We start from the raw sequence: 11109 nt of genomic DNA, 5'->3' as shown, positions 1-11109 counted from the left end.
CACCGCCATGAGACCAGCGGCGGCCGACTTCCGACCTTCCGGCCACCCCCCAAGCACGGGCTCGAGCCCCACCGCCGCGTCGTCCGGCCTCACGGCGCGCTTCCGGCAACGATGGGGAAGATGGTGCGCGGTGGGCGCGGGGCCTCACCGGCAAAGGAAGGGGAAGGAGGGGGGCGAGGCAGTCGAGGGAGGCAGCACTAACTCCATCGCGGCTATCTCAGCCAGCCGGTCGCCAAACCGGCGGGGCTACCGGGGGAGACCCGCCGCAACAGCCACAGCCTCGGCCCGGTCCTCCTCGGCCGTCCAGTCGGCCCAGCAAGTCCGGCCGAGCGGGGCTAGCACTACTAGGAAAAGGTTAATTAGTGGCGCACCTGTTTTGGCCATTAATGGCGCACTATAGGTGCGCCACTATTACCACATCACTAGTAACAAATAGTAATGGCGCACTATAGGTGCGCTATTACTATCACAGATAGTAATGGCGCACCTATAGTGCGCCATTACTAACAAATTTTTTCAAATTTTTTTCAGAATTTTTTTTAATTTTTTTCTTTTTTTTTCTTAATCTCGGGTCACTATGGCTTAATCTCAAGTCAAATCGCACTAAGTGGTCAAACTTTCCGGAAGGTCACCCATCCTCACACTACTCCAGGCACGCTTAACTTCGCAGTTCTATCCAACCCCAGCACCACCTCACTTAACAGACAATTGTTGATATATCTATCATATCAATCCTATTAAACCTTGTTGATGTCTATGACTTTGTTCATGTTCATGAGTGTGATGAAATTTTAAAAAAATATTTCAAACTTCCCGGTCATATTATGTATCATATTTTGAAAAAAAAAATCCAAAAAAAAAAATTTGAAACCAATTTTTTTTCTGCTACTAGTGACGCACCTAGCAAATGGTGCGCCACTAGTAAGTTTGAAACGTTTTCCATTTTCCCCCCTCTAGATTTTAAAAGCCCCGTATCTTTCGTTCTGTTAGGTTTTTGGGGATTCTGAAAATCTTCAACAGGGTTCCCCCGGTTGAATTCGGATATAACTTTTCGAGTAGATGATTTTTCATATAAAAACTTTTTAATCCGAGTTCGTATACAAAAGTTATGCCCATTTTACTAAATTCCAGAGAGATTTTGCAAATAAAGTCGAAATTCATATTTGTAAATTTTCCCAACTACTAGAGCACATATCACATGGGAAACTTAATTTTTTTTATTTTGTTGACATTTCCATCATTTTCTTTTATTTTTTCTAAAACTAAAAAGGCGGTCGGGGGTGCAAAGAAAGTTAGTAATGGCGCACCTTCACAAAGTGCGCCATTACTATGTGTATGACTTGGTCAAACATTGGTCAAAGTTAGTAATGGTGCACTTTGTGTAGGTGCGTCATTACTAAGTTTGACATAGTAATGGCGCACCTATGCAAAGTGCGCCATTACTAAGTTTGACCAAGGTTTGATCCCGTCATACACATAGTAATGGCGTACTTTGTACAGGTGCACCATTACTCCCCTGGTGCGCCACTGCTAACAATTTTTTTTCCAAACTAGTAATAGCACACCACACACCAGGTGCGCCATTAGTAACATGTCAATAATGGCGCACCTGTATCTGGTCCGTCACTGCTATATAGCAGTGGCGCACCACATACATGGTGCGCCATTAATGTCCATATTAGCTATAGCCGTTTTCCTAGTAGTGGGCAGGGACCGAAGTAGAGGAGCGCGGCGGCGAGGGAAGGGGGCCGGCGAGCAGGGGAAGGACGGGCAGAGCAGGAGCGGAGGGCCGGCGAGGAAGGGAGCGGAGGGGCCCCCGTCGACATGCGCGGGCGCCACCGCGGTCGCCACCAATGTCGCCCGAGCCACCCGAGTCGCCATCTCTCAGACGTCTTGGATTACTCCATGCAGATCTATTCTGGAATGAAACAGTGTCATGTTTGTTTTGTTGTGTGTGCCTTATTTTCATGTTTATTTTCTTGTGTTTGCCTAAGTTGGATGTTTGAGATTGCGATCTGGATGCAATTTGACCTGTTACAAGGCTTCCTACAACTCCACTGTTTGTCCTATGAGATCTTATAGACTGTGATCTGTGAGAGACTTGCGCTTGCTACTCTACTGTTTTGTTTTCTGCTTAAGCCACCGACACAAAAGCTGATTTGGCCAAGGTCTGGTATTTCTGAATCTTCTGCAGCCCTACTAATGGAATCTCATTATTTACTGATGGTTTCAGCATAAGCTTGAGAGACTTCGGTGCCCAAACTCCAAATACCAAAAGACAATGCAGCATGAGTGACAAGTCCCGGTAACAAATTGTGAACTCCATTATTACTTGTTTTTCTAGCAAAAATCGTCTGTTGGTTGATCAAAACAATGGTTCTGCCATGAACAAAGTAGTGGAGCAGATTGGTTTCCTGAGCTGTTGGCTACAACGCATCCGAGGACAGCACTATAGGATTACTTATCCAAGTCTCTAGTCCTATTGGTTATTGAATTCATGCTCCAGCCAACTCATCCAAAAGTCCGAACTAATGAAGGGAGGTGGGCAATATATTTCAACACTTCCCCTCACGTCTAGACTATTTTAATCCTTAGACGCGGGTTCGATGTAGGCCGCATAATCGGTTTATTTAATACTGCGTTGGCAGGGTCTTCAACTCAAGACCTCTTCGCTCTGATACCATATTGAATTCATGCTCCAGTCAACTCATCCAAAAATCCGAACTGATGGAGGGAGATGGGCAATATATTTCAACATTGGTATCCTGGCAGCTACTGCAGTTGCAAATGTCGCATACAAGGCAGTGTTAGATCCAAACCAGAACAGCATGGCTTGCCCTCACATGGGACACAACGAAGGCGAGATGCTCGTTTGAGCAGTTCTCTAAGATTTCAGTCCATATGTTTTGACCTCTGTTTTTTATATTTACAAGAAGTACTATGTACTCGAGCTAGCTAGCTCTAGAACTCATGAAAGACTTATATTTAGGAACAGACGAAGCAAAATGGGTGAATCTACACTCTAAAATATGTGTATATACACTTGTATGTAGTTTATATTGAAATATCTAAAAAGACTTATATTTAGGAACGGAGGTAGTAGTATTTTAATTTAGATCAACATATTTGTAGTGTTGTTCTATCCATGTAGGAGTTGGTGGAGGTGTGTCTAAATCTTGCCTGCAGCGAGACCGAACGTGTCGTCGCCTCAAGAACGACTCTAATGAGTCGCCCTAGTAGGGAGTTACACATGTCTTGATTCGTTACACATGTGTTGGTTCGTTCATTTATTTCCTTTTTAATTTTGCTGCTATTTTCAAATATTCTAATATATATTTCAGAAAGCAACTTACTCAATTTTCGAAAATATATATCGCACATTACAAAATGATTAAAGAATATTAAAAAAACTGCATAACTTTAGAAAAATGTTTCATATCATTCAAAACAAATATTTGTAACATTTAAAAAAATATTCACGTGTTTCAAAAATATATTTGTGAGGTTTCTACAACGTAAAACAAATGTTCAAGATTTTTAGTAAAGTACACAAATTTGAAAAAAGCTTACCCCCCCCCCCCCCCCCCCCGCGTAGCATAGTTCTTTCCCCCAAAACGTTGCGTAGTTCTGAAGAGAAAAACTACAGCCTAAAAAAATCTGTTTTTTATAGATTAAAATATCCTATGTTCAAAAGAGTTAAAAGATGTTCACACATTTCAAAACAAATCGTGAATTTTTAAAAAAGCTCAAGAATTTTACAAAAGTTCATGAAATTTATAAACTTTGCAATTTTTAAAAAATTAATCAATTTAAAACAGTTCACAAATTTGAAAAATGTTTTGTGAATTTGATTTTTTTAACAAATTTGCAAACAACATAAATTTGGAAACGTTTGTTGATGTGAAAAAATATTCTTGATTTTGAAAAAATGTTGACAAAATTGAAAAGGGTTTGCGAATTAGAAAACGAAAAGGACAAGAAAGTAAAAAAGAAAAAAAGGAAACTATAAGTAAAAATAACAAGAAAAAACAACCAAACCCATCCCGGGAAAACCATGATAGAAAACCGATGGAACCTTGTAGAAGGTTACCAACCGGTACAAAAAAGAAATGCTATAAGGGCTGGCCCACTATGGAAGTGACCGGGAGGGATGTAGGCGCTGAATACCAAAATGCACTATGTTTGACGATTTAGCCCTTGGGAGCTAGCGAGGGCTGAAGGGGGAAATGGCATAATGGGCAGGCCCGTGTGAGACGGAGTGCGGGCGAACGATGTGTATTGTTTGCAAAGAGCGAGACGTAGCAATGTGGCCCAATCAGCATGTTTTTTGTTGCATCAGTAAATATGTACATATATAGTTTTTACACATGGTCATATTGTCAAAAAAAAGTGCTTCTAACTTTTACCCTTTACTTTGACATTTTTACGCTAACTAGTTTTCATTCGGATTTCCCCATTTAGAGAAAGGATTGCCAATTTTCTCCTTCATAAAATTTGGAGAGTGACCTAACAGACGGGTCTTGTCAACAGGTATATGTGACATGCCATGCCATGGTTTCGTCTAGCGGTTTCCTCACATGAACCGACTGAATAACTTAGTTAGACATGGTTTTCTTCATAGTGGTCAGGTGCACATACAGCCGACATCGTTCAATTGGTTTTGCTAAACATTTGCATGTCGGTGTGTGGGACAAGTTCAGCTTATTAAGGTGCAAACCAATCCACACACGAAAAAAATACACAAGGAGAAACCACAACGTGGCATGTCATATTTATCAAACGACTGAGGCCCACCTAGACCACTCTCAAACTTGCGGAAAACTAGTGAAACTTTTGCTAAACAAAATAAAAACAGATAAAACTTTCAGTAAATAGGGAAATCAGATGAAAACAGTTCGCGGGATGGGCTAATTTGCCACCCTATACGTTAGTTGGCGCACCTAGATAGTGTCCGAGTGTGTCCACTCCAAGCCCTCATTTGTCCGTGCACGCAGCCATGACCCCATACCTTTTCCCTATATGTCTGGGGCTGGCCCAGTCGCCCTGTGCTACTGGCGCTCCAAAGGCAAATCTCTAGTCTTTGGTGAGTAGGATAGCTAGCTAAGCCTGAAAACGCTTGCTTGCGCCCCACCCCTACAAAAACTATTGCCTATGCTTGATGCTCCCTGTGTTTTAACTCATTCTCAATCCTGTTTCCCCTTGCGCTCCGAGGGAAATAAATGAAAAGGGGAAAAACCTGGGCGGGAGCAGGGTTGTGACTCTTCTAAACCATTACATGATGGAGCGCTCATTGTTTGTCTCCTGCCTGATCGGTGTTGACTGACTATTCTTGTTTGTCTTGGGCCTTCTCTAACTTTGGTGCTTCCAACTTTTTCCTCTTAATTTGATGGGCTAACTTAAAAAACTAATCACTCTTTGACGTATGAATGGCTCACTCTCGCATTCTTTCTGGCTAGGGCAGCAACTAGGGCTTCTTCGTTTCCCCACAGGCATTCACTTTTGTTCAAGCTCGGGATTAGCGAAAGCTAACTAATGCTGATAGGACAAACTTTCAAAGTTCTATTGGTATTTTTTGTTGTTTTTCTCTCTTTTAAACCTCCTCAGGTTCCAGCCAACCCGCTCAACTTGTGGACCCAGTACAACAGCCCTTGACCCCTGGTCGTGGTCCTGATCCACTAATTCCACACCTTCTACTTCCATTGATCATACAACATCAGCCCCCCATTTCAGCAACTCAATCCACTTGTCCTATGATTAATACTACAGAAGAACTGCTTTTGCAACGGGGGGAGGGGGGGAGGCAAGATCCGAAGCAAGGACCATAAGAATCACATGCATATGATTGGTGAGGATGAAGAGAGGGGCGGAGAGAGGGGAGGGAGAGGGATGGAAGAAAGAATAAAGAGAAAGTGGTCCGGGTGGGCCGGATCCGACATGGCGGACTGCTTGGACATGCCCGGACACCCTCATATGCTCCTCACATATGGGCTAAGTTTGAGGGTCTACAAACAACGTTGAGGAGAGATCCAGTTGAAGGGGGCATATAGGGATAAAGTGGGTGGGAGGGGGTCCAGTTGGGTGAAATTTTTCATTCTCTCCTGTCCGGGCCATATTCGGGCTGCTCGTCCGAACAAATGGGGATAAAGTGAGATTTCCGGTTGAAGATGCTCTAACTAGCTTTAAAAAATATCAAAGTATGTGATAAGAATTGGGCTTTACTCGGCGAAAATTACATAATTTTACACAATCACTAAACACGAGTGGATGCATCGTGCTGGCCATGTTTGCTGGCCTCAGAGGACAAAAGGGAAGCTGCTTCGTCGCTGCCATGAGAGTGAGAGGCGACCCTACTGTTCATGTACACCGCATAGATAACCAGCTGGATGGCGCCCAAGAAGCAGCCTGTTCCATTAGGGACCTGCATGAAGAGGGTTAACATTCTGCCGTTTTCAGTAACCTGATTATAAGTACTCCTATAAGACATGTAAGTGCTTCTGATCTTACCCCAAGGAAGACATCTTTGTCGAGTATGGCATACGTGGCCCAGACTCCTCCATTGAGGAAGAGGAAGAAGGAGAGGAAGAAGGGCATGTACTCCACGCTCCTTGAGGTGATCACCCTTCTCTGCTCCGCCACAAATTTACACACGTTTATCAGGAGCAGTACCATGGTCGAGAGAGAATTATTAGCGGGGCAGACAGGCGACGTGGAAGTGACAACCAAGCCCGCGAAAACGAAAACAGCCCGTGCAGCTGGCCGGCCTTTTCAATCAAGCTCCTGGCCCACTTGCACGTAGCTACGGCTGAGAGTGGGCATGCTAAAATTCATCGTTGTCCGGATGATAGTGATGATATGCACGTAGCGGTGAGCTTTAGGAAAGAAAATCTGTACTGCAATTCGCCAACTACTACTATAATTATTCGCTAGCTTAGGTCCATGCAGCACAAAGATATCTGTCAGCCAGCTACTGCTTTGGCTGGCTGTTTCCTCTGGAAATAGTAGCTCAGACTTCAGCGTCCAATCAAACAACCCGCATCAGATCTCCCAGCCAAGAAAATAAAATAGAAGATTCAACATGACATCCATGGATTACATTCCACATACCGTGTTCCCACCTACGGTTTCGTTTTATAAGACGACTTATATATCTTGATCTACCCATATGTACATCTCTTGTCTGGACGCAAGGTGTACACATGCCGTACAAGAAAGTGTTAGCTAGTGGAACCTGTATAGTTTAACCAAAATCTTGCGTATCCCAACAAAATGGCTATCTCATGATGTGTGTGTGTGTATGTATGTATGTAGTATATGATTAGAGATGATCTTGTAGTACTTTCCCACATCGAATTAAGATCTGGTTGCATAAAAATATGGATCAATCTTTTATAAATACTATTCGTTGTATATTCCATATTGTACTATAGTTTTGTGCAGGATTGTTAGTACATTTTATTGTTCAACTCCGCTGTGAAGATATACAAGGCCACCTAAAAAAATTGAGCCTAAATTTGACCACACAATTTACTTACACAATATAAGTTTTATGTTGCAAAAACAAACATACCATTTGACTTTTGTCCGAAAGATGCTTATATTGGTATAACTTTTGTAGTTTTTTCAAAAAAAAGGAGGGTTTAGCCCCGGCCTCTGCATCTTCCGATGCACACATCCATACTTTTGGAGTACTATACAACTTGAAAGAAGATGTTTATGGGTGTTGGTTATATCTAGGGATTATTTTTCTGTGGGAAAATTACAGCTAGTACTCCTTAAAGTTGAGTAGTTTTGCTCCTAGCTAGCATTGTTTCAAAGCGAGTTATTTGCTAGGATTTAACTACTTAAACAATTATTTTTCAATTACATATGTCCTTTAGAAAATAAATTGTCCACGTAGCGCAATTAAACACCCTATATCCCAAGGCCACTCTACGTCAGTCACCGGAACAATAGAAAAACAGAAAATATTTCTAAAAAAATCATCACAATCCAGTACATATAGAAACCTAAATAGCTAAGTAAAGTATGGTGATCAATTTATTTGTTTGTTGAATGACCTTACCACGGCAGCGAGTGGGGACCCGTACATGAACACGCTAAGGCATGCACATATCAAGCCAATAACCATGATTTTTATGTCCAGCCCACCAATGGCAAATGTTGTGGCTGCGAAAACGACCCCGAAAAACCCAATGTCCAACACTGCCACCAACTTTGCGGTTTTCACCTGTAAAATTAATGACATTCCCACAAACAAACTATATCATAAAATTGGCAAAAAGAAATACAGTAGTGTACTGTTAGAGTAACTTGAGAAAAGGTATAAAAAGTAACAACATTAACACAACTGAAACAAGTCGACGGAAGGGAAAGAATGCGACTCAACACACACAATTCATATGAAAGATATGTTGCGACTAAAGGTAGCCACTAATTAAATAGTTTACGCCCCATTTGATAGCAAAGTATTTTCTAAGTATTTTGAGAATACTACAGTTTTTTAGATTACCATAGTTTTATTTACAATGAGCTGTTTGGTTGCCCCTAACAACTTTGCTTTTAATACTGTAGTATTGGACAAACTGCAGTTTTTTTCTCTGCATAAAAAAAAGTATCCCAAACCTCTTTTTAAAAAACAGAGCTACTGAGTGCTTAAACGCAACGGCTAAACAGCAAAATTTACAGCATTATGCGGCAACAGCCAAACAGGTTCTATGTATTGTGAATACTCCAAAAATACTCTGTTTTGATAAAACTATGATATCTCACACCTACATGCAAAATTACTGTAGTTTTTTATACTTTGGTTTATATAATACGTTAGAGTATGAAATTACATGAGCACCCTTATTAATTGTTCCCTTAATGAGGAAGCAACTAACTCGGTCAAGACAAGCTACTCCCATTTACGGGGAAGCGACTCCTATAACTCCCTTAACGAGAAACGTTCAATTAACCAAACAGTTTAGGGGATATAATCCTGATTGTACTCGTAGTAATACAATTTATGTGTTCAAAGAAGAAGTACTCCATCTGACCGGGATTAATTGACGCAGCCTCTAGTGTATATAATGTAAAATGGACATTGTATAGAGGTTGCGTCAATTAATTCGGATAGAAAGAGCAAATTCAGGAGTAAATTGCTGCCTAAAAAGAAACAGATGGGTTGTATTTGTAGACCGTGTGACCTCACGTACGTACTACGTACCCTTTTGCCTTTGTCGGCGGCGTAGACGAGGAAGAGCACGAGGTAGATGGTCTCCATGACGGCCCCGAAGCCGTTGACGGTGGCGATGAGCAGGCCGTCGGGCTTGGTGAGGCCGTAGTAGAGCCATAGCAGCGTGTTGAGCAGCGTGAGCACGTACGGCGCCGCCTCGAAGTCCTCCGTAGACCTGCTCCTCACGATCCTCCAGAACGTCGGGCTGTGCCACCATATACGCCGGCAGGCAGCCGTGTAAGCAGCAAGGGAAACAAAAGAAATGCTTCTGTACGTATAAATGCATGCATGAACTGATCTGATTCTCTTCTTACATGGGAGAAATGAAGACCAGAACCGAGATGATGTTCCCTGCAGCACACAAAGATCCAAGCCGTATGGTCAAAGAACAGAGAGAGAGAGAGAGAGAGAGAGAGAGAGAGAGAGAGAGAGAGAGAGAGAGAGAGAGAGAGAGAGAGAGAGGAATTCATGCATGCGCATGCCGGCATACCTATGACGCCGATGATGAAGAGAGTGGAGTTCATGGCGCGCAGAGGCGCAGGTGGCAGCTAGCCAAAGATAAACCCGGCTCCGGTGGAAGGGAGGAGGAAGAAGAGGTGCATCAAACTTAATGAGGAGGACGAAAGGACGAGCTCCTCCAAAATAAAAGGGCATCCATCGAACAGCGCAGCACGACCAAGCCTGCGCCTGTGCTGTGTGAGAGAGACAGGAGGCCACAAATTGGAGCTCTGGTCCTACGTACTCCTCCTGCCTCGTGCAACACGAGAATAGTATAACTTGTGAGCAACGCCACCGGCCGATCCAGCTGATCAAAAGGCAGAGATCGGCAGGCGTGCTTATTTCCCCCTGCCTTGTTTTCTAGCTTTGCAATTATCTCCGTTTTGATTTCTTCATCTTTGTCAACGGTGCTTACCATATATACGTCCTTGGGTTCCTTTTCCTTCTTTCTTGAGACCATGTCATGTTTGTTTGTCTCCTTCTTTTCGCCTTAGGTTTGATGTTTGAGATTACGATCTGAATGCATTTTCACATATGACTCCACCTTTTGTTTTCCAAAAAGATAAATAATCCACCGTTTGTCCTATGAGATCTTATAGACTCTCATCTGTGAGAGACTTGTGCTTGCTGCTCTACTGTTTTTGATTCCTGCTTAAGCCAACAACACCGAATTAGCTAATCTGGCCAAGGTCTGGTGTTTCTGAATATTCTGCACACCCTACTAATGGAATCACTATTTACGGGTGGTTTTCGTCATAAAGCCTGAGAGACTTCGCTGTCCAAAATCCAATATTTCCTCCTTCTAGGTGTATAAGTCACGTTACAAAAATCAAATAATTTAAAAACACTTAGGCACGGCGCATTAACTCACACTTCGTTTCTTGTTCTTGAAATAAATAAAGGAATCAACCAATAAGATATGTCCGGGGAATCCCCCCTTTTCGGGAAAAAAAAAGAAAAAACAACCAATAAGATATGTGGGACATGTATGCTTTCAATGACTTGAGACTACCAAACACGACATGCAGTGATTAGTTCATTGCATGCAATGTTATTAATTAACAAATAAACATTAAGTTCTTTATCAATTATCTCCGTTTTGACTTATGCACCTCATCTTAGGTCGCGGTGCACAACTTAAGATGACGTATGCACCTAGACGTAGGGAGTACCAAAAGACAATTTCCGGAAACCAATTATGGACGTCATTATTACTTGTTTTCATAGCAAAATTCGTCGGTTAGTTGATCAAAAGAGTGGTCCAGTCATGAACAAAGCTGTGGAGCACATTCACTACTGGAATTTTCACGTACGCCGGGTGTAATACTCTTCGCCGAGTGCTAAAATACGGACACTCGGCAAAGCAAACTTTGCCGAGTGTCACTCTCGGCAAA

General features: G+C 42.5%; 1 protein-coding gene across 1 annotated transcript; it reads right to left on the bottom strand.

The window, feature by feature from the left end:
* Nucleotides 1–6158: 6158 nt before the first annotated feature.
* Nucleotides 6159–9975, bottom strand: LOC109753822 (bidirectional sugar transporter SWEET16). Its single transcript, XM_020312747.4, has 6 exons — nucleotides 9708–9975; nucleotides 9532–9568; nucleotides 9209–9422; nucleotides 8063–8227; nucleotides 6505–6624; nucleotides 6159–6418 (listed from the first exon to the last, which is right to left on the bottom strand). The coding sequence occupies exons 1-6, from the start codon at nucleotides 9739–9741 to the stop codon at nucleotides 6251–6253; spliced, it is 738 nt and encodes a 245-aa protein (XP_020168336.1). The 5' UTR covers nucleotides 9742–9975; the 3' UTR covers nucleotides 6159–6250.
* Between the last annotated feature and the right edge of the window lie 1134 nt (nucleotides 9976–11109).

This window comes from Aegilops tauschii, chromosome 5, assembly GCF_002575655.3.
Source record: "Aegilops tauschii subsp. strangulata cultivar AL8/78 chromosome 5, Aet v6.0, whole genome shotgun sequence".
NCBI classification, from domain to species: Eukaryota; Viridiplantae; Streptophyta; class Magnoliopsida; order Poales; family Poaceae; genus Aegilops; species Aegilops tauschii.
This window is presented reverse-complemented; position numbering and strand designations above follow the sequence as displayed.

Excerpts from the sequence above, each read along its gene's own strand:
- LOC109753822 (XM_020312747.4), bottom strand. The coding sequence starts at position 9,741 with ATGAACTCCACTCTCTTCATCATCGGCGTCATAG. Across the intron at positions 9,423-9,531 it reads CTGGTCTTCATTTCTCCCAT|CCCGACGTTCTGGAGGATCG; the intron begins GTAAGAAGAGAA and ends ATGGTGGCACAG. Across the intron at positions 6,419-6,504 it reads ACAAAGATGTCTTCCTTGGG|GTCCCTAATGGAACAGGCTG; the intron begins GTAAGATCAGAA and ends CTCTTCATGCAG.